The 25230-nt window shown below is 34.7% G+C and overlaps 1 protein-coding gene across 1 annotated transcript in view; it reads right to left on the bottom strand.

Annotated features, from left to right (window-relative positions):
* The window catches only part of PTPRQ (protein tyrosine phosphatase receptor type Q), a 199769-nt gene that overhangs the window by 135004 nt on the left and 39535 nt on the right, over nt 1-25230 (bottom strand). The window contains exons 15-19 of the mRNA XM_078074126.1: nt 22526-22708; nt 22081-22182; nt 17431-17551; nt 4759-4919; nt 3906-4051 (exon numbers count right to left, since the gene is read on the bottom strand). Of these exons, the coding sequence (XP_077930252.1) occupies nt 3906-4051; nt 4759-4919; nt 17431-17551; nt 22081-22182; nt 22526-22708 (713 nt within the window). The remainder of the gene's footprint in view (nt 1-3905; nt 4052-4758; nt 4920-17430; nt 17552-22080; nt 22183-22525; nt 22709-25230) is intronic.

The following is a 25230-nucleotide window of genomic DNA, read 5'->3' as shown; positions in this document are numbered from 1 at the left end:
TCTTTCCTCATCTATAAAATAGGAATAATTATTTCTCCTTCACAGAGAGATTTAAGGATTAGATGATATGGAAGCACATAAAACAATATCATATCTGGTACACAATTAAAAGCACAATAAATGATAATTAGTTCATTTAAATGAAAAACATAGGGTAATCTGGGGCGCTTAGGTGGCTCAGTCAGTTAAACATCCAACTCTTTTTTTTTATTTTATTTATTTATTTGGTACAGAGGGAGGAAAGAGAGAGAGGCAGAGGGAGAGGGAGAGGCAGACTCCCCACCTAGCAGGGAGCCTGAGGTGGGGCTCAATTTCAGGACCCTGGGATCATGACCTGAGCTGAAGGCAGACGCTTAACTGACTGAGCCACCCAGGCACCCCAAGCATCCGACTCCTGATTTTGGCTGGGGTCATGATCTCATTGTCCTGGAACGATCCCCATGTTGGGCTCTATGCTCAGCGGGGAGTCTGCTTGAGATTCTCTCTCTCCTTCCCTCTCTCAGTGCCCCTCCCCCCCACTCTCACACACACACACACACACACTCTCTCTCTCAAATAAATAAATAAATCTAAATGAAAAACTTAGGGTAGTCAATTTGACTAAAGTTTATAATTAGGATGGTTCTATAATGTATCAAAAAATTAAATTCAGCAAAGTTTTGTGGTTCTTTTGCCAGTATTTGGTGGAGAAGGGAGGGAAGAGTGAGTGTAATAAAAGATCTACCTCAATTTTGTGGTTGCTTATTTAGGAACAGATAAGTTAAAATAATATAACAATTTCACACAAAATATGATCTGTAAACTTCAATATCTTTTAACATACCTATTTGACACATGGAATAACTGGCTTACATGAAGTATCTCTTAAAAATATTAATGTAATTAATTAGTCAGCCATTTAAAGAGAAGGAAATCTTGCCATTTGTGACAGCAAACATGAACCTTGAAGGCATAATGCTGAATGAAATATGTCCAACAGAGAAAGACAAATACCATATGATCCCACTCATATGTGGAATCTAAAACAAACAAAAAACCAAAACCCTGAACTCACAGATACAGAGAACAGATTGGTGGTTGCCAGAGTTGCAGGGTGGGAGGGGGTGGGCAAAATGGGTGAAGGTGATCAAAAGGTACAGACTTCCAGTTATAAAATAAATAAGTCACAAGTATGTAATGAAAAATATATTAACATAGCTTTTTGGTATAAATTTTAATTTTTCTTTGTTATAGAATTTATTCTGATTACCTGTCATAAATTACCTATTGATTACCAATAATAAATTACCTATTGATTATTCAGAAATGAATTATTCTGAAGCATCCAGAAGTCATTCCTGATGAATATGTGACTTAGCATGCCTAGACATGTAATAAATTTGGAATTAGATCAATTATCCAGATGATCATTTCAGTCATTTTATTTGTTTTTGGGAAAAACTTTCAGCTCAAATTATCGAATTAAGACTTGCTACTTTGTATATATAAAAGCAGCCAGAAGTTATATAGTGAAAGCTTCCAAATTTGATGGATCCACCAGTACAGTATTCAATTAGCATTTTGTTAGTATAACAAGACACTATGTCAGGCACAGGAGGAGATATGACATAAGTGGGTAAAAGTGAAAATGTGGAAGAGTTAATACACTCTACTAAACAGAATGTGCAGCAAGCAAAGGAAAAACAAATGGTAGCAGAGAGATTAAATTCCCCAAGGTAAGAAGGAAAAATCACTTCACCACAAACTCAAATGCTCCATCATTATGACTAAGTACCAAAAATAATGTTGGTCTATTACAATAATTTTATGTTCTTTCAACTAAAAATATTTATTGAGCATTAAACCTATGTATGATACAGTACCAGAGGACCTTGGGGGATGGAAAGATACGTGTCACATGACTCTTTTCTTCAAGTTATCTGCTATAGCATAGGAGCTAAGACAAGTAAGCAGATACCAGGAATGAAAAGCAGAATATGATGTACTGTGCATGAAGTATTCTACAAAGTTCTGTGGGAAAGAGAAGGAGGAAGAAAAAAGCGATACACTTGTTTGGCTGTATAATTTTCATTTCGAGGATTTCTTCTATTCTGCCAACCCAAAATAGAAAATTAGGAAGTGAAGATGCTGTATTTAACGCTAACTGAAGGAACAAATTAAAGCACGGATGAACTTCAAGCAACATGAGAAATGTTTTCACATCATTAGCCTGTGCCCTCTTGCAGCTGTCACACTTAAAAGCATTCTTAAGATTATTTAATAAAAGATTACATTTTCTAAGATAGATGAATTATAAATGGGATGGTATCATATACCCAGGTTTGAGTAAATAGGCTCATAAGATCATGTTGAAACTATAGTTAGATGTTTACACTTCATTATTTAGATGTGGACAAAGAGAACCAAAACAGAATTTGGTATACCGGTCATAAAGTAAATTGTGCAGAGGCAAAACCTTTACTAAGATTTAGAACTACTGACGTCACTTTGCAATATTTTTGTTAAATGCATGAAAGAAGAAAAATCTGCATTTTGAATGGCCTCTGTGACACAATGACACATTGTTAAATTTGTAAACAACATTGTGTTAAAAATAATAATAAATTGCACACTAATCCCATTTCTTTTCTCCAAATAGCGTAGAACAAGAAGGAATAGGAGAAATTGCTTAATGTACATAGAAGCAGGGAAAAAGGATCCTCCTTTCTTCTTCTGCTCTTAAGGTATTTGTTTAAAAAGTCTACATCTATAACTATATATATATATAGTTATATCTATATCTTCATGTCTTGTATAAAGTAGTTTTCCTTTTGGCATGAAGTTTTAAGTAGTCACACTTATTCAACCCCTACCTTTAGAGGGCCTTGAGCAGAATATAAAAACCAAACCAACCTTGACTTTGTCTTATTCACTGCTAGGTTGCTAGGTTAGTCCTGAGACGGCTGGTAACGTCCTGCTCTGACCCCACTGGTTACTAGGTTAGTCCTGAGACGGCTGGTAACCTCCTGCTCTGACCCCACTGGTTACCAGGTTAGTCCTGAGACGGCTGGTAACGTCCTACTCTGACCCCACTGACCGGCCTAAACTGCATCATAGACACACTAAAGCAAATAGTACAATAAAGCATGCTTTATTTCCTGAGATTGTAAACTGTAACATTTCTTTGAAGTTAGTTCTTTTCCAAATTATATTCCAACTCCCTCCATTCCTGATTCAATCACAACCATTCCTAATTTTTACCTTTTTCATGTATTAGAGTTCTATAAAATATTTAGTTTGGATAAAATAGAGGATCTCTATTGAGTAAACTGAAAATACTTCTCTACATGAAATGCATTTTAGCTACTTTCATAACCATCATTCACATCAGAAAACTGTGCGATCCTAAAACCCTGCATACTTCAAGTTAAATAACCACATTACTAGTGGTTTTATTACATCTAATACTAAATAATAATAACAACCCCTCCTGCTAGTAGTTGAAAATTTTTTAAATTGAAAAAAAAATACGCAAACACATCCAAACTTGAAAACTATTTATATTGTATACAAACAAAAGGGAAAAAATTTAGCTAAGAAATAACCGAGGGTAAATTAAACCATCAACTCCTCAGAGAACACTTCTTGGAGAAGTAGAATTAAGGGCCATATTTATACATAGAATTTTAAATAGGTGGCAGCTTCATTGTTAGCAATACATTTGAAATGTGGAAGCATGCATAGCTAGATTAAAATGTATCTGACATTTCTCATCACGTTTTTTCAACGTCAATGGGCGTTTTATAAAATGTCTGTGCATAATTATCAGTGTAAGATAAATGATTTTTCTACCAGGCCAAGTCTATATCATCATCAATAAAACTGAAGGATATAAATAAAGAACCAGAAGAAAACTCAGGTCTTACCTGCACAAAAGTACCTGAAGTATTTTTGTAATAAACAGAATAATATTGTATAATCCCATTAGGTTTTGAAGGAGGCATCCAAAAGAGCATTATTGATGAAGAACTGAGATTTGCATAATGAACATCTTTGGGAGGATCACTTGGTGCTATAAAAAAAAACAATTGAACAGAAAACTGTACTTGTGGCTCCAAATAATGTCTGAAATGTTCTAAATTTTACCTGTCTCTGATAAGTGATGACCATCGTTTTAAAAAAAAAAAAAAATTAGAAGTCAGAAATGAAATCCATAGACTCATTGGGCCATCCCTCTCACACTATATCATAGCAACATCCAAGCAGAGGACTGTTAGATTTCTTACTGGTAAAACACAATCCCAGCTCTAAAACATGCCTACTGCCCTGTATTTGAAAAAAAAAACAAACATTATAACAAGTCTCCAAAATAAAACACATAATATGAAATTCTAATTTAACTTAGAATCTTGAAATCTGATAATAGAGAACAAAGGTAGAGAGCTAACTTCATGCATTTTACTCTGTTTCATTTAACAAATACATAAAATGCTTACTAACTATCAAGTTCTGTACTGAGTGCATTTACAAATATAAACTCATTTAATCCTCATAAGGACCCTGTAAATTAGGTATATATCGTTTCCATTAATACAGATAGGAAACTGAGGCACAGAGAGATTCGCTTTCCCAACATCACACAGCTAGGAAATGACCAAAAAGCAATTTTGCCTCCAAAATGATGACAGATATTAAGCTTAATAATACATTTTGATATCTAATGCTTATTTTTTCTGAGTAGGATCTTCTTTTACTTGGCCTACATCCAAAAGAACTCACCTCCCTCGGGTGTTCGAAAGTTAATGATACTGCTTCTCATTTTCCCATCACCAAACCTGGTGCTAGCTGTTACATAAGCATTATATTCAACATCATAGTCCAAATCTGAGAATTCTAATGATGTTTCAGTTACATTAATAGCTTTTAATGATGATCTATCCCTGGGAGAAAAAAAAGAAATTATCTGTATAACTGACTATTAAACATTACATATACATTTTGGGCACAAGCACATTAAAAATAAGCAACATTGGGCGCCTGGGTGGCTCAGTTGGTTAAGCGACTGCCTTCGGCTCAGGTCATGATCCTGGAGTCCCGGGATCGAGTCCCGCATCGGGCTCCCTGCTCAGCGGGGAGTCTGCTTCTCCCTCTGACCCTCCTCCCTCTCATGCTCTCTGTCTCTCATTCTCTCTCAAATAAATAAATAAATAAATCTTTAAAAAAAAAAAAAAAAAAAATAAGCAACATTAATGCACAGAAATATCTTAATCCAGACTAACAGGATAAAGAAGCCACTTATTCTGAAATGCTGAAAAGAGTGAAATTCAAAATAATTCAATAAATAAATTTCTTTTGTTTTCAAGTATATTTAGTAATTCAATCAAGTGTTAATAAGATGTTCTTATTAGAATTTACCTGGACTGATTTCAATAGAGCTCTAGGAATACTGTGTAGTCCAAATAATTATACTACTCCTTTTCATACCCATGTTTTAGTTTGTTCAAATATTTGTTCTTTTTAAGTGCTGGCAACATCTTATTTATACTCTTTGTCAAACAAATTCCCTTTTCATATATTGTACAAAAGTAATATTTACCTTAGACCAATTCAAAAAATAGTAAATATTTGAATAGTATCATCTAAAATAGTGAGCCTATGGGTTATCTTTTGTTTATGAATTATATTAATTACCCTTTAATTATTAATTTATAATAAATTATGTATTAACTGGAAACAAACTGAAAATAATGTACGTATAATATACAAAAAAGAAAAAGGTAGAGCTCATGTCTTTCATCCAATTAAATCTTAGAAGTATTTAAAATGTCACTCCAGAAAAGAAAACACAAATAAATATTGATTAAAAACTCTCCAAGTAAGTACTGAAATCACAAGGGGAAAAAGAAAATCTAAAGAATAAAATGTTGCTAAGTAATATAAGACTACAATTATTTTATTTCAGTCATGCTCGTAGAGTTTCTATAGTTTTGAATTAAGTATAGATTAGAATCTAAATTAAAAAATGAACATGTATATAGGGGTACTGAAAATTGCATTTAAAAAGAAATTTAGGGGCACCTGGGTGGCTCAGTCAGTTAAGCGTCTGACTCTTGATTTCGACTCAGGTCATCCTTTCGGGGGCCTGGGATCCAGCCCTGCGTCAGGCTCTGTGCTCAGTGGGGAGTCTGCTTGAGATTCTCTCTCTCCCTCTGTCCCTCCCCCACCTCTCTCTCAAATAAACAAATCTTTCAAAAAAAAGAAGTTTAGATTTTTAAGAGCAATAAAATTAATTATGAAAGAATGTAAGTAAGGGAATATGATCAACATCACAGAAAAAGTATCTCTCACGTAATCTCATTTTTCCTCTGTATCACAAAGCACCCAAGAAGTAAATGGATATTATTTCCTCTGAATATAAAATGCTCTCTCTTTGCCATTGAAATAATTAAGAGTATCCACAAAGACAGACATTTCAGGCATGGTTTTACTATTACAAAAGTGTCAATCTACTCCAAATATTAAGTACGCTTATCTGAAAAGTAGTTGGAAAGCTTACCATAGTGAGAAAAATATAGATTCAGAGTATGTGATTGGAGACAGGCAGGATTAGCAAGCCTATTCAGCAATTTGAAACAGTTCCATCAGACAGTGTCTCTCAGAAGCAGTAGGGACTTCACTGAGACCCAGGAGGGGGCTTTTAGAACTTAATGCTGTGGCTGTTAGTCTCAGAGAAAGATGCCTTGTCATAGAAACTTTACCCAATTCCATACTCCTGTCATTGGTCACAGGTCATTAGAACACTGCAGTATGGTTAATCCAATTCAGATCTCCAAAGCTATGAAATTAGCTAAAGTAATCTAATTGCATTTTATCTATTTTTAAAATTCCTTTTCAAGCATATTTTTTAATGCTATCTGCTGCCTTGCATCACTACCTTCTTGCCCTGACCTTCACAACAAAGTAGTGCAGATGACTATGCCTACAGGAAGAAAAACCCTGATTATGTTCCATAAATAATGAAGAATGGAGGCAATTACCTGGAAAAGGCAGGTCAAAAGTAAATTCTGTCTCACATATCCAGATATTTTGGTAAGAAGAAGATAGTCTTTATAAATTGTCTGAATAACAAAACCAATAATCCACCTCAGCATATACAGATATAGTTTCTACATCTATACTGGTTTACCCTGAGACAAAATAGTATTAACAAAATTTTTCAGATACTGATATGTCTTGCTGTTTCAGGTTTTTTTGTTTTTCTTTTGGAGTTTAGGATTGTTGCTGGTATTTTAATGACTAAGGTAAAAAAAAATATCTGAGCATCAGTAAACTTCAACTGAAATTTCAATTTCTGATCCAAATTCAGAACATAGATCAAGACACAGTTTGCTCTATAACTGAGAACTTAGAAGTAAAAATGAAAGAGAAGTGCTGCTGTCTCTGAGGATCTGACTCCATCCTCCTTGCTCTTATGCAATTGCCAGATTGGAGAAAAGACCCATGAACCTCTGGGCTGATGCCTGAGCTCTCTGCACTCCAAGGAGGAGTCTCAGTGAGCAGCCCTGCAGTTCAGATGGGCCACACTCCCTCCCATGCATGAGAAACCCAGGTTTGACATGGCCATAATCTTTTGGTTTTAACTGGCTTAAAGATCTCTGTTTTGTTCTTATTAGTTTAAAAATATTATAATAGGAATATTAGGTGTTCCATTAGAGTGTTTTATTTCCATTTATAAAAGTATATGTTCTTCTATATCTTGTTTTTTGCTTATATGATCTATCTATGTGATAATAACAATGATTCTTACCATTATTTTCCCTAATTTGGATATATCGTAGTTATTCAGCCATTCTTCTATAAAATTAACATTTAGGTTGCTTTCTCTCTCTCTCTCTCTCTTAGTTACTAACCATGATGCAGTAATCATTCTTACACAAATGCCTTTTCAGAATGGCACCTGGATTTCTATAGGTTAAATTCCCAGTAGTGTAATCATTGAATCAAATGGTTTGATTTTTTTAAAATTCTAATTATTCCAATTGTTTCCTTTCCAAACTATGAGTGATTATAATTTAGAGCCACAACAACAATGTGTGAGAGCACATCTTTTGGAAAACTCTTATTACTAGTCTGGATATTAATCTTCTTAATTACTGCAAGTTTGACCAAACAAAAATCTATTTAATCTGTACATCCCTAACCATTTGTGAGACAGAATATCTTTTCATATGTATATTGGTCATTTGTGGTCCTTTTTTCTTTTTTGCATAACGTACACATTCCCTTTTCTATATTTTACTGTAATGTTTTAAATGGAAAACAATATATATTAGAGTTAGAAAGGCATTGTTCTTCCAATTAGTGCTCCAAACAAAGGATAGATACCTCCCCAGCCCCTCTGAATTTAGAAATGATATGTATACAATCAACATTTGACAAAATTTATTGAACATCTACTTTATTCAGGAACTATGTTAGAAATAAATATGAGTAAGATTTAGCCCCGTCTTCAAAATAGACAAAATAGTAAATAATTATAAAACAATTAATTAATAAGAATGGGATCCCTTTAAGGACAAGGACAACACCTCTCCCCATCCCACCCCACCAGTGGCCAACAGCAAAGAAAAGGAGAAGAGCAAAAAAATTAAATCGTAAAAAAAAACAATAAATCTGTAAAATTTGACTATTGGTAACATCTAGACAAGGAGACTAAAGCATAGCTCCCAAAGATGTAGGAAATTGTAGACTAGAAAGTTAGTTTGTAAGGTCTGCAAGTAGAATGGGGAGCTGAGTGTGGTGGGGAGAGAAAGAATAGAGGCCTCCCTGACAAAACAGGTCTAAGTCTTACATATCCAAAAGTATAAACTGTGTAGAAATGGAAGGAATATAAATGCCAACAATACTTAATCTCTAAAATAGATAACTTTCAACATCAGGCAAACCTCCTAGTCAGTGTAAATTTTCAAACTGAAAAAAAATTTGAGGGGAGTCCTCAGTGCCTTTGTTTTACTGATTTAATTCTAGAAACTTACTAGAACATTTTAAAAGCTTTCTTGAATTTGAGACATCAAAAGAATTTGAATGACCTTGGAACTATTCTGAATAAATATAGGATGCAGTTTCTCTGTCTATACTCACTGGTAACACCAAGAAAATGTCTTGGGATGGGATTAATGGAGTCTTTAAAATAAAGTTATTTCCTCATCAAGTTATGATTTTTGTTTCAAAAAATGGAGCACATTTTGACATCTAGGCATAAAGGAAATTCTAGAGTAGAAGAGCAGTTTCTTTGGTCTGGTTTAGAACTTACTTTGCTCATCTCTTATCACATCAAGATCATGTTAAGCAACAACTGCCAGTGAAGGAATCTTGAGTACCAAAACCACCTGGGAAGACTGAAACAAATTCCATTTCCCTAAGCATGAACGTGAATGGTTTTCTACACATGGTTTGAGACCCTTTGAAAGGTCATGGTCTTAATTCTAAATTTCATCATTTGGTATTTTGTTCCATGTGGGTAATCTAACCAAATGACATATCCATCCTTGTCCATTCCTATGTATTTGTTTTCAAAGCTATAATCTGCTGTTATATAAATATTCTAGATTAAATATTTCACTAACTAAATAACACTTCCAATAATTTCAGCATCCACTTGACTCTGTCAAATATTCTCTTCCTCTATGAACCAGTGATTTTCACTAATTTTCCCAGTATAAGGAATCTGCTCTTCTATGTTGCACCTTACTCTAGAACAACTACCCTGCATAGCTGAGTAGGTCTAATAGACTCACAATTATGTATTAAACAACCCCAAACTAGTAAGACATAAATAGCTGCACAGTCTATGATCCTAAAGCTCTTCTAGAGTTTCAGAGAAAGTCTGAGTGAAAGCACGGTATTTATTTGTTGTCGCTGTTTTCTTATTGTCATCATTTGGTTGGCTGGTTGATTTGGCTCGATTTTGTCTTGTTTGTTTGCCTTTAGCAAAAAAGACACATTTATAAGATTAAAGGCAAAAGCCATAAAGAGAATGAGGTTGAAGCTGGGGAGCCATTTATAAACCATGATCTTAGAGTAGACACAAGGAATTAAGGACCAGAAGACAGGGGGAGGGTTGTGCTTGAGCTGAAGGAAAAAGATTTCATTCCCTGAGAGTGGATGCAATTCCTCAGGCCAGAATAAGAAGTTTGAATTTTATTACAAGAGGAGTGGAAAGTCCTTGGAGTATTTTCTCTAGCAGTGTGATCTTTGGGTACAGGGTTAAAATAAAAATTTTAAATCCTGTACAATATTGAAATTCATATTCTCCCAATAGATGGACAAATAGAGATATATGTATACCCTTATTCAAGCCTCAAAAATCCATGTATCTGTGCTGCCCACCTCTCTAGCTTCATCATCTCCTGCTTTCTTCCTGTACCATTATACTTAAAATATAAGGCTGTCTTTCTGTTATCCATGCAAGCTTCCTACTGTTAACCACATCTAATGAAATTATTTGAGCTCCTACATCCAATTAGTATATCCCGGATTTTCAGCCATGTGTCAATAAATTCCCATTTTTGTGTAAGCCAGTTTAAGTTGGGTCTAGTCACTTGAAACTAGAAGTCTTGACTGAAACCTCTTCCCATTCTCCCAGCAGTTTCTCACATGCCTTGATCCTGAGTATTTCCATCTGCATCATTCCTCCCTGAACAAGCTCTACTTTGTCTATATAGCACAGACAGAGACCAGTAACCAAATGGTTTGCACATGAAACAGTATACTTATTCCCTCACAATGAATATATCAATTAATGCAGACCAATAACAAACGAGTGATTTTTTTTGGTAGAAATAGCCCATATGAGTTGATGCAATAAGCTGAATTTATCATAACCCCATAAGTGTTTATCACAAATACTTTTATCAAACTAAGACTTCCCTAATCCTGTAAGTATACTGCTGAATATTTAGAACAAATGCCAGTCATAACACTTATTCCTAGTGATTTGAGAAATGCATGATTTAGGACTAAGATCTAGGTATGAATTCTTACTGTCATCTTCTAGCTCTGTAAATTTAAGTAACTCCTTAATCTCAGAACTCAGCTTCCACACCTACAAAGTGGCAATAATATTCTCTTTATGATATTTTTATGAAAAATAAATAATATAGGTAAGAAACTTAACACATTTCTCCCAAAATACTAACGACTACACTATCCCTCTTGGGCCCTTTTGCCTACCTCTCCAAGATGTTTTTTTCCCCAAGTCTGTAATGCAAGGAAATCACAATCTCTCCCAGCTGTGTACATATCACAAATGTGATTTAAAGACCCCTAAATTGAGGGTGTAAAAATTCAAGATCCACCCAAGCAAAATAAATGACTAAGAAGACTGGATTTGAAACAGGGTGTAGTGGGAACTCTGGTAAATTGCCAAGCAACTGCTCCATCTAAAGACAGTTTCTATTCAACTCCAGCTGATTTTTATCACAGGGAATATGGCAAACTTCCTGATTTCTGTAAGAAACAAAGGAACCTGAAGTTTTACTAGAGATCTATTCACTGTTAAATGCTGACAGAATTCTATTCAAAATTTATTAACAGTTCACAGGTCCAGCAAAGCACAGGTGGCCCACAAGTAGCCTGTTTATGACTTGGCACTCACGTTCATCCAGGTCATTCAGAAAAATGACTAACAAATAGAACTGAGATGGAGCTTTTAATATCCCACTAGAAACCTCAAGTTAAACAACTCAAGGGCATCCCTGTATTGAACCACTTCCTCTACCTGTGTTCATATCTCTCCCAGCCCAATTTGACCCCAATATTCCATTTCTACAATGCTACTTATCAACTTCCTGGCACAGTTCATTCATATGCCTCCAAGCCTTCATATAAAATTGTCCTCCTTAATCCATAGAGGATACATTCCAAGACCCCCAGTGGATTTCTACCTGAAACCATAGACAGTTCTGAACCCTATCTATATTATGTTTCTTTCTGTATATACATACCTATGATGAAGTTTAATTTATAAGTTAGGCACAGTAAGAGATTAACAACAATAACTAATAATGAGATAGAATAATTATAACAATATATTATAATAAAATTATGTGAATGTGACCTCTCTTAAAATATCTTACTGTACTGTACTCACCCTTCTTCTTGTGAAGATGTAACATGATGAAATGCCTACGTGATGAAATGAAGCGAGGTGAATGATGTAGGCATTGTGATGCAGCATTAGGCTATTATTGACCTTCTGATGATTTGTCAGGAGGATCATCCACTTCTGGGCTGAGGTTGACTGTGGGTAAGTGATATTGCAGAAAGCAAAACCGCAGAAAAGGGGAGACTACTGTACTGTTTCCAATGAGATGTTCTCCTGATTTATCAATCTATCTTTATAACCTTCCCTTTCTGATTATTGATCTATATTGTATGCTCAAACAGGTAGTTTTAATAGGGTGAACATATTTTAGAAAACTGGAAGCAAGAGAACTAAGCATACTTTGAGCAAATAGAAGGCCATTTCAAAAGGTAAACTTTTATGTTACGGGAGAAATTATTTGACCAATGGCATTCTTAAAAAAGCTGACTTCCTAATATACTACTTAGCAAGTATTTTTAGAATTATTTCACACACATACTTTATCTCCAATTAGTCTACAATCATTTTTAAATTCTCTCTATATTTTTTATCTCCCCACAGAGTTTAATCAACATTTGTCAGACTGACTAGTTCAGAATTACTTCTCAAAATTACTACTAAGAAAATGAGAAACATCCAAAAGCCAAGATTTGTACATAAGCTAGAATTTTCAACATTACTTTTACTCCAGTCTTTTAGCTATACCTTATATGGCATTCACATAGAAGATTTATAAACAAAAAAAGAAAACTACTGTTAAATTTTACTAAAAATATAGAAGTAAATTGCTAAACAAATCCAAGTTGAATTCAACTACAGATGGTTCCCAACTTACAATGGTTCCACTTAGAATTTTTCCATTTCATGATGGTGTGAAGAGCAATACACATTCAGTAGGAAGTGTACTTGGAATTTTAAATTTTGACCTTTTCCCTGGCTAGCCATATGCAGTACGATCCTCTCTCATGATACTGGGAGAGGCAGCAAGCCACAGCTCCCAGTCAGCTACACGATCATGAGGACCAACAACCAATACACTTACAACCATTCTGTGCCCATATGACCATTCTGTTTCAGTAAAGTATTCAATAAATTACATGATGTATTAACATTTTATTGTAAAGTAGGTCTGTGTTAGAGGATTTTGCCCAACTGTAGGCTAATGTAGGTGTTCTAAACATATTTAAAATAGGCTGGGCTAAGCTGTGGTATTCTGCAGATTAGGTATATTAAGTACATTTTTGACTTAATGATACTTTCAACTTATGATGGGTTTATCAGGATGTAACCCTATTGTGAGTCAAGCAAGATCTATATAAAGTAAGTAAATGAGCTTTGTATCAGTTTACTACAATACTACACCTCAATCTAAAGTGTATTAAAAGAATAACTGCTCTAATAGGAATTCATTTATTTAATGGTGGTTGCCCTTGTAATGCAAAGATTGTTTACCGTTTAGACATATATAACATAATTTATCAATATAACTGAGGGAAAAAATGCTACTTTATCATCTTGATAAATGATAAAAGCTATTACACAAAAAGTTTAAAAGGAAACATCATTTAAAAATGCAATTAGTTAAAGCAGATTTCTGTGCACACCATCTAAAAATCAAATGTGACTCACATAGGAGTGGTTATAAAATGTCTGCACATTAAACCTCATTTTGTAGAGAAATATTCATGACAAAGAGAGAAGTCACCCATTATAATTAATAAAATAGGCAGTCTGCATTTGGTAGACATACTGAAAATAACAAACATCAAAAGATGTTGTTTTTAAAAGAATCTGGTAATTACTGGAACAACTAAAATAATGGAACCTAAGAAGTATGAAAGAAATGTGAACCCCTGAAACAGGAACACTGTTAATAACAATACCACCATTTATCCAATATTTTAAGAGAACCACACAGATAATTGAACAGCAGTGCCAAAATTCAACCCCATGTCTCCAAAAGTGTTCCAAGTCTAGACAAAAAACTAGACTTGGAACAAAAACATGTAATATTAAAACCTTTTATAAGTAGTTCTTTCTATATCGTTTGAAATCTAACTCCTGGGATGTCTAAATTGTTAGAGTTAATATATTAAGAGATTATTTCTCTAATCTCAATAAGTTGTGAAATATCTTTAAAGTTTTAATAAATTTATGCATCTTTTAAAAAAATCTTTATTTTAACACTTAAAAAGAAAAATTCACATATTCATTCCAACAGCTTTATCAGGCTTGGCTGCCCAATAAGTTACACACACACTCAGGCACTTAGAAGGTCATTGAACGGCTCTTTAACTGAACGAGTCAGGGCAAAGTGGCCACATTCCCACAACTGGACTCCAAGTTCATTTTTCACAAGGACACCTTACTCAAAACAGGCTGTGGGGCCTCTGCAGTTGAACCTTGCCCCTAGATTATGAGACCAGCAAAGTTAGCATGATTCTCATGGCTACTTTGACTTCAGAGTATCTTATTTATTGAAGTGGAACTTTCTGAATGGAGAGACTGAGTTACTGCCCGCTCAGTAAAATATACATATAAAATTTTCAGTAACATTCTAGATTCAGGCAGGCAGTCAACAGTAAAATACATACCAGTAGCCTGTTCTTGACAGATTATATAGCAGCCCTGGCTCAAGGATTTCTTTCCCTACAAGAGTCTTAAGATTGTTCGCTAGTTGATGCTTTGTTTTTTGTTTTTTGTTTTTTTTTGGCTATTTGCTGGTTTTGATGAATTTGCTGTGATCCAGTTCAATTATTTTTTTAGAGTCATCCTACAGCTGGGGATATACTTCAACAGTCTTAAAAGGGGGATCCTGGCTCTCTCCAGTACAAAGGAGGGAGGTGATTCTCTTGGATGATGCCTCATGTAGTGACCACCCTAATTCTGCAATCTTAAACTCTCCAGCTGATCCTAGGAGCAGCTTCTCTGACTCAATGTCTCTATAAATACCTCTCTGAATGGCAGTAAGAAGGGCTTGCTCCTTCTTAGGATGGAGAGAAAAATGATAAGCCTCTTACAGAATCTCTGTCTTCAGTATGTCACCATGTTCAGCAAGATCTAAACGCCCCTCTAGCAGATCATCCGGGGCTAGGGAAGGATGTGGAAGTTACCTTTGCAATCCTGCCCACTGTAGATTGATGAAAGCATCTAGCTATCTGAAGGTTAAGACAGACATGCTAAGAGAGCTAGGGCATTAGAATAAACCTGAGGTTGGATCAAGGATAGAATGGAAAATCAGAACTAGAAACTGTGACTAGAAGCTATGACTACAGGTGGGCAGCAGCACGATTCCCAAAAAGCCAGGTAAGATGAGCCATAATATTACAGACTTGAGATTCCCTGACCCCACTTTCAGTGGGCTTCCCTTGCACCTAGAATCCATCTTACGAAGTGAGACAGAAAAGAGACACACCTCAAAAGAGGAGAGAGAATGCACCACTGGGGAGTTGAATTTACACAGCATGATCACTGTATAGAGGGATGAGACTGTCCCTACAGTATGGGCCAGAAAGCCCAGTCATAAAATCTTGATTCTCACTTTTATTAACTTGTTTCACTTCCATTTTTCCTAACTCAATAAAATGGCATCATTCTTGATTCAAAAATCTAAAAGTCATCATTGATTCATCTTTTTTTTTTTTTTTTTTTTTATCCCCACAGCCAGTGTATCTCCAAGTTCTGTCAACTCTCCTTCCTAGATGTAGAAAAAAGCTACCCACTTCTCTCCTCCATTGCCAGTAACATCTATTGCCCAGACTACTAAAATAAGCTCCTAGCTAGTATTCCTGCTAACAGTTTTGCCATCTACAATTCTACAATTCTTTCTCCATAAAGTACCCAAAGTGCTTAAAATTCTCTAGTAACTCTTATTACAGTTAAATGAAAATTCAAATCCTTTTTGTGGCTTGGCTCCTGACCTATGTCTGCCTCCTATCCCTCAGTATTACTCTGTCTCTCTAACCCCCAGCAACACTGACATCTCTGGTCTTCAAAATGACAAATTATGTTTTTCACAGAGCCTATACAGCTGATGTTCTTTATTCTTGGAAAATTCCACCTTGCCGATCTTCATATGATAAAAAGCTCATTCTTGTCATCCAGACTGTAACTCAGAACAACTTTTTCAAAAAGGATTTCCCTAAGCATCCCATCAAAAGTATCCCTCTTTCCCCTGACTTTCCTTCATTTGTTTGTTATGCGATATATAGTCCAGTTATCCCTTTAGAATATAAGTTCCTTGGGGGCAGGAGTCATATGTGTGTCTTGTTCACTGGTATACAGACACTTTATCAATTTTGTTGAATGAAGTAATGAAAAATGGATAAACAAATGAACTGGGCCACAGAGGAGAATGGTTACCTTCTTCCCATTGCTTCTCTTCCTATTGATATTTCTCATGCCACTCTCAATTCTTCCATGACTAGGCAAAATGACTAGGAATCAGGCAATGAAAAAAATAGGAAGTACAGTCCTGAAGAGTGGTATGCAAAGGGTTTAAAGAGAGATTAGGGAAAGAAAAGTCTTAATTTAGGAAAAAGAAGAGTAGACTTCCTTAAAACATCATAGCCTCTCAGTGTTGGAACTTCAAGTCAGGAATATAAAGGTAAGAAATGCGTATGTTCTATAAAGTATTGTGTAAGTTGTATTTTCTGAGTTGAAATATTTAAAATCCACTAGGAAATATATAACTGGTGAATCTTTTTATGATCAAAGTGAGGATTTTTATATTGAGTTTTCATGAAGCAGTAAAACCATGTTGTTAACTGATGTGATATGAGCTATAGGATTTAATCTTTTACAAAACTGACACATAAATAGGTAATCAGGGTAAAGGTGATCAGAAAAAAAAATAGACACACTGCTTAAATTTCATTGGAAAATTGACCTTAAATAACAGATTTGTGAAGAAATACCTTTCAGTTAAATTTTAGTTAAAACTATTCTGCTCAAAGGAACTTAACAAGACAGTGACATACAGAATACTTGTGTAAAACTCTGAGTTTAAAATTATATGATTGTATGCACAGAAGTTGATTAATCAATGACTTTTAAGAGCAGAAATTTAGTATAATTATGCATGATATACATTTTTTTAGGTACAAAAATTATGTTATTTGACTATGCTTGGACTTCTACATAGTATGGGAAAGACTTGTTTCTTTAAAAAAGCATATTAACTAGCCTATTAACAATCAGGTTCTTAATGTAGCATCACATTCTGAAATAAAAAAACTACATTCCTATTATGTTACAGATTAATACTTGTTCTCAGAACTATTTCCAAAAAAGAAAAAATTTCTTACCAGACATAAACTGTGTAATAGAGGATAATTCCATTTGGCTCCAGGGGTGGTTGCCATGACAACTTCACCGTGACACCAGACAACTGTTTTACAGAGAAGTCTTTGGGAGGAGAATCAGGAGCTGAAAAGTTAGGGCAAGGATAATATATTTTATTAAACATATGTAAGAGAAGGCTAAAATGGAAATGCACAAAGTTTTCATTATAAACATTCTGGTAAATGAATCAGGCATAGTGTCTTTCTCCATGAGCATGGGAGACTAATTGTTTACTTTCAAAATGAGATGATAAAAAGAGATTTGCATGGTGGTGTTAGAACATCTGTTTCTGTGATTCAATGGAAAAAAATATTTCATGAGAAAAAAGAACAAGGGGTATGTCACAGTGATTCACCTACTGTTCAAGTACATCTTGGTAAATTATCATCCTCTAGTAAAAATAAAACTACTGGGGTGAATAAATATAATATGCAGTAAAAGTGCTCCTCAAACAATAAAAAGAAGTGGAAAAAAATCACACATTCAAGAAGTGGTAAAATGATAAGCATAACACTGGGAGAGCAGTTAAAATGACTGACCTCACAAATAAAAACTACATTCCTCAATTTCAGTTGTCATTAAACTGTAAAATAGTAACAAAATTTGTTCACTGAGTCTTCAAAATTGAATGGTGACAAAGAAAACCAATGTAGCACATAAATAAGAATATGGACAGGTTAGGGTCTACTTCTAATTTTGCTATGACAGCATAAGGATTCAAATAACTTAGCCATTCTGCACTGGATAAGCACTAAAAAAAACTACTAGCAAGCTACTTAGCCAAGTTCATATTTACATTTAGATAAAATATTTAGAATGGCATTTCTCAGCTACTGCATAACACCACAGTAATGTCTTAGAAGATTAACATACAAATTTTGCATATAGAAGGGTATAAATTACTAAAAATTTTTATCACTGTTATAGTTATATGTGGAAAATGAACTTATAGGTAGCTAATAGAAGTTTTAAGAATTTGTTCAGATCTTTGAACAATGTTAATTTATAGATTAGCACGTGCGCACATCACTTTTTCCAATAATTTGAAGAAAACCTTACCTGAATTATTTTAATTTCTTTTTGATTTTCTGAATAATCTCAGCTAGATTGTGTGTGTACATATGCTTGTTTGTGTATATGTGTGTTTTCATTATTTTGGTAACAAGAACTTTCCAACAACAAAAAAATTATTGAGCAGAGAAAAGGTTTATGAGATGAATTCTAAGGAATAATGGTGACAGTTGTATTCATATTTTCATTTGGTATTCTCACAGGCACTACAATAAAAATGCTATCAAATATTGATTATCACAAGAATCCATATATCACTTGGAAATGTCTGTTTCCCAAGATATGAATTACTTCTGAGAACTCTCATTTGTCAAAACAAAAGCCTATGATATTTCTACTAACATCTTTACAATCTTAACTTCTGTTTATCATTGGAAAAAAAAAGGATTTAAATCAAAAATAGTACTGATTTAGAACATAATATGTTGTAACTAAGCATTTCTATTCTATAATATGCTTTAAGCTTTTATGTCAAATATCAGATAATTCTGAGTGTTTTATTTTAATTTCAGTATATCCTTGGGTATTTTCCTTTTTTATGTAAAACTTTTTATTGCTAATTAAATACAATTAACATGTCTATCTAAACAAAATATGTACTATAGCAAACTAAGTCTTAATCATTTTGGCATTTGTATTCCGAAGCACAATTTAAAAAATGAAATTGGCAAAGGGGATTAAGAGGCACAAACTTCCAGGCATAAAATAAATTTTTAAAAATTAAATTTACTTTAAAGAAAGGAAGAGGGAAATCAGAATACATAAATGCAATAATATCTTCTGCAATCTATCGAATTCATCATGACAGAGCATATGAGAATAGGTGAGAAGGGTATTCATAAGACTCTTCCTCCCTCTGGTTGCTGTGGTCTTTCCTATCTCTTATCCTCCCTCTTCAGTCGCTTTCCTTCAGGTCACAGCTTAGGTGTAACTTCCTCAGTTACACTTCCTCTGATGCCTCAAAGTAGCTAAAATTCCTCTTTTGTCCTTAGGAATAATTTGGGGGAAATACTTAAGCCAGTGATTAAAGTTATAAAGATTATTCATCTATACACAAATCAAATTTAGATCTCTTCCACTAAACCACAAGTTTCATGAGGGCCAAGAGCACCTAATACCCAAGAAAGCAAAGCTTCTCAGTCCTTTATCCATTCTTGATTTGCTGAAATTTTTCAATAAAGGGGTCTTGTTCTTCAACCTGCTCATTAGCAATTATATCAATGACTTGGCCAAGGACTTAGATGGTAAGTTCACCATGGTGACTTATACCATGGTAAGTTTAACAGTCCAGGTAATTCAGATACACAGTATAGTTTGAAACTATTGACTTAAGTGGTAAACAAACAAACAAACAAAATAGACAAACAAACAAAAAAGACTTTTGTCAACTCTGTAGACAACTCTGTCTGCTCAGCATATATGTTTACTACTGGTCTAGGTTCCTGCATATAGACCTCAAATTCTTACCATCAGGACTATTTTATTAAGTTAGAAAAAAAAAAAGTGGATACTATGTTCAAAAGGGCATTGCATAGATGATTTAGTACATCTTCCTTAGGCATTACCTAAGATGGAAAAAAGAGCTAACCTCACCCCCGCCCCAGCCTTTAACAATCGTCCCATTGGGAAGGATTTATTTATTAGGTTAATTTTTACTTTCTTTCAGCACAAAGAATTGAACTATGAAAGAATGAAAATTTGGACAGGTTTGAGTTTTGATGGAGAAATAAGCATAGTTAGTAGATGCAATGACTAAGGAAGACCAACCCATGAGAGTACTTAGAACCTGGGACAAACCGAGCAGCCCACCAGGATGCTTTAATGAAGTAATTTGATGGAGGCAAAAACAGGGAAGGACCTAAAACAGAGGAGAAAGCTCTGAAGACTGTCATTTTGGATAAAATAAGAACAATGCAGAGAAAGGCCTTCCCTCTTCTAGAAGTATATAATGCACATTTTGTCCTGCTGAATGATTAGAATCTGAACATCCACAGAATGCAACCAAACTTGAGGATGGAAAAACTTGAAAGAGAGGTGGGGAAAGACACCCTACAAACACTTATGATATCCCTCATAACAACAGGACTTCCCTTTGCAGAAATAAAAATAAAAATAACAGTCTCAAATATATACAATGTATAAAACATAAAATGTAAATCCAAATCCCAAATATATTCCTCAAAAGTAATTTTCTTAGCATGATATATACCTAGAACTTGGTGAGGTACCAGTGTAAAGTGGTCTCAGTAGTAAAGTTGATTTTATTCAGGTTAGGAAAAGATATGTTTAAATATTCAATATGAAGGCTATTAACATTCAGGAATAGCATCTTGGCAAATTATGTAGAGAAACCTGGAAACTGGCCTGAACTCATTAGCAAGCTAATCCTAATACAATAAAAAAGACTGCAGGTTGATATAACAGAATCTACTACAAAACTGATGTAAATATCTATTCTTATGAACATTAAAGTTGAAAAACACAGTCATAACCTACATTAGTTGATGTTCAGACTATTCAAACCAAGATTTTAGCCTAAAAATTCCCATAAAAGATATTGCTGATTTCTTACAGAGCAAGGATGACTTCAGAAACAAAAAAGAGCATTTTATGAGTGAAATAAGTCAATCAGAAAAGACATGTATCATATGACCTCACTGATATGAGGAATTCTTAATCTCAGGAAACAAACTGAGGGTTGCTGGAGTGGTGGGGGGTGGAAGGGATGGGGTGGCTGGGTGATAGACATTAGGGAGGGTATGTGTTATGGTGAGCGCTGTGAAGTGTGCAAGACTGTTGAATCACAGATCTGTACCTCTGAAGCAAATAATACATTATATGTTAAAAAAAAAAAAAAGAAGAAGAAGAAGATAGCAGGAGGGGAAGAATGAAGGGGGGGAAATCGGAGGGGGAGACGAACCATGAGAGACGATGGACTCTGAAAAACAAACTGAGGGTTCTAGAGGGGAGGGGGATGGGAGGATGGGTCAGCCTGGTGATGGGTATTAAAGAGGGCATGTTCTGCATGGAGCACTGGGTGTTATACGCAAACAACGAATCATGGAACACTGCATCAAAAACTAATGATGTAATGTATGGTGATTAACATAACATAATTTTTAAAAAAAGAGCATTTTAGGGGTGCTTGGGTGGCTCAGTCGGTTAAGCGGCTGCCTTCGGTTCAGGTCATGATCCCAGGATTCTGGGATCAAGCCCCACATCAGGCTCCCTGCTCAGCAGACAGCTTGCTTCTCCCTCTCCCTCTGCCTGCCTCTCTGCCTACTTGTACCCTCTCTCTGTCAAATAAATAAGTAAAATCTTTTTTTAAAAAAAGAGCATTTTATACCTGATTTTATTAAACATGAATCTGACTTTGCTAGCTTCTTTTACTCCATGACAATGAAATCTCTATAAATGCTGGCATGGCACACAACTGATACCCAAGTCTAGCAAAATTTTTACATTATATCTTCATTTTATGTACATGCTTTTTTTGAAATGTGATGGATTCAAAATAAACCTGTATCCACTATTGTATTTACCATCTTCTTCAGTCAGTACACTTATGGGTTCGCTCCGCACTCCTTCACCCCTGAGTGTACTAGCAGACACCTCAATCTTGTATTGGGTATATTTCTTCAGTCCTAAAAAGAAATCAAATAGATAAGACTTACAAAATATCCTTTAGTAATATGCAAGAGGCAGACTATGAAATGACTTAATATTCCAAAAGTAAAAACTAAATGAAAATGAAGTGCTTTCAAATAGTAAGTCCTATTACAAAGACAAAATATGACAAAGTATTGACTTAGAGTATTCTTTCATGTGACTGTAATAAATTCCTAGTTTATTAAACTAAAAAGCCAGAATTGTCCTACCTTGTATTAAACTAATCATACTTACCATTTATAATATAAAAGCAAGGTAATATTTTGTGCCCACTGTCAATATTAATGTTAATACCTAACATTATATATTATTTTTTACCTTTAATGTTCTGGGTCAAAGAGGTTGTATTTATAGTTCTTTCCTCATTTCCATTACTTCTCCTGAAATAAATTGTGTATTTTTGTATGATTCCATTAGGACTACTCGGGGGAAGGAATGACAGCTCAATCTCTCCAGAAGATATATTTTTGTAAGTAATATTTTCTGGTGCACTATCAGGCACTGGGAAAAAAACAAAAATATAAATGCATAAAATAATTCTATCCTAAAAATATATTCTCAAAAAAAAAAAAAAAAAACCATTTTGCTGAAGTCTTCACCCAAGTGCACTAGGATATGTATATAAGAACATCCTAAATGGAATAAGAGACACAGAACTTATAAACTTACAATTATGTAAGAAAAAATTGCATCTCAAAAGAAAATTCATACTATGATTCTACAGAATAATGCTTATAGGATGATATGTTTATTAAAATACTTGAGATGGTATTAAACTGTCTATCGTTGCAGAACACACAGATGCAAGAAAGAAGTTCGAAAAACACCTAAAAATCAATTCTGCCTTTCATTAATAATGATAATATATAAAAGATTAATAATTAGTTTGGGTACAAAACAAGATGTAGGACAAGGCAAGGAACCTCTCCTAGATACAATGATACAATGTTGCACATTAGGACCTGGCAGCAAACCAGTCTTCCAAGGATACAAGATAACATTAAATAAAATACAGGTTTTATGTATCTACTAATGTTCTTATTGTATTGAATCCAATGGTCATAAAATGGTTTTCTATGTATATTCAAATACTAGTACTACATGTGGGATTCTGATTCTGATAAATATTGAAACAGATACCCTAAACTGAATGACTATCTTAATTAAAACAGTTAAAACCCTTCATAAAATTGAAACAAAGTTTTCTTTACAGGAATTGCAGAGTTGGACAAGGTAGTTAGAAATCTGTGGTAGCCAAAAAAACAAAAGCAAAAAAAAATTAAATTAAACAAAAAAACAAAGTAAAAATGGGTATCCTGAAACAGAAGCTGGTACTAAAACCAGCTCTGTCTTAGAGGGGACTGGCCAATCCTGGTGATGTTGAGTTTTTGCATTAACAGCTGTATGGAATTCCAGATAAAGAAGAGAAAGCCTTGGGCCAGGAGAAGAGTAAGGGATATCCCCATTTAAGAAGATGGAAAACCAAAAGCACGCAATTTCAACCATTTTACTGGACAACTCAGGGAGGTACCTTCAATTCTTCTGCAGAATGCCACAGAATTTAGTGTGAGTGGTAACTCCTGATCTTGTGCAATGTGATGTGTTCACCCTCAGGGAAGAGGGAGTAAGAAGTAAACCCACCATACAAAAGAGGACAGAGAAGAATTTTTTTTTTTTTCTCACTCCATTCTGGATGAAGAAGTGAAAGAGAAAGAAAAATTATGCAGTTTTGGAACTGCACGCCTATCCCTAAGAGCCTATGTGGCTCAAATCCATGCTACCTGAAAAACCTTTACTTCAGAATTTAAATTAAAATGAATCTGTAATAGTGTGGCTGTTATTCAAAAGCAACTAGCAGAAGCAAACATAAATCCTCTCAGAAGGAACTCAGCTTCAACTCAGGCCACATAAATGTACCATGGATAAATTTCAAGGAAAATGTGCGGACTGATAAAATCACTAAACAAGCAAATCAGTGTCGAATCACCATATTGTACACCTGAAACTAATATTGCACTGTATGTTAAGTAACTGGAATTTAAATAAAAACTTCAAAAAAAGGAAAAAATTTTATCACCTGGATGACTGACTTCCTCTCTACCACTCTTAAGAGATGTCAACGTCAATGCAAATGATCTGCCCAATTCCCTGGACTCTGTATTCCTTGATCTCCATAATTCCAAGTTTTCCTCCACCTCACTTTAACCACTAGCTTATATGGCTATACCCAAAACCTTGTCATTACCAATAATTGCCCATATTCCTTTCTTTGGCAACACCTCCTCTTTCTAGCTTACTGACCTTTGTACTGACAATCCAACAATTCCTTGACCCTCATCATAACTTCATTTTTATCCCCTCCCTTACATCCTCATCTCCCTACTCACTCAGGCCAGAGCCCATCGCCTACCACCAGAACCAGTCCCTACCAATCTCCATCAACTCCTTCTGTTTCCATCTTGCTTTCCAGCAAAATTCCAATCCGAATTAAACTGAGCTCAGTGCTAGTTCCATATCTGCAACGGAACAGCTGAAAACATCAGAAGAAAGCAAAACTCCATGCTAACTAGCCTCATTTAAATTTAAACCTCAAATTTCAAATGAATTTTTTCCACTTCCCAACAGCCTAAATTTTACTTTAGTCAGTTCCGTCTACAGCTCTGCTCCGTATGTTTTCACCATCTTCTCTGTCCACAAACATCCAAAATCCCTCCCCACTTCTTATTCAAAGCTGAAAATCTTGCTTCCCACTTCATTTCGATAATAACACTCAGAAGAGAACTGCATTATCTTCCTTCTACCGATTTTCCTTTAACTGCTTTCTCTCCTTACTCCCTTCCAAGGCATGGCCCTGCACTTTTTTTTTTTCTTTCAAGTTTTTATTTAAATTCCAGTTCATTAACATACAGTGTAATATTAGTTGCAGGTGTAGAATTTAGCTATTCATCACTTACATACAACACCTAGTGCTCATCACAAGTGCCCTCCTTAGTCCCCATCACCTATTTAACCTATCCCTCCAC

This window comes from Halichoerus grypus, chromosome 6 (genome assembly GCF_964656455.1).
Source record: "Halichoerus grypus chromosome 6, mHalGry1.hap1.1, whole genome shotgun sequence".
NCBI classification, from domain to species: Eukaryota; Metazoa; Chordata; class Mammalia; order Carnivora; family Phocidae; genus Halichoerus; species Halichoerus grypus.
Note: the sequence above shows the minus strand (reverse complement) of the source record. Positions and strands in the feature narration are given on the sequence as shown.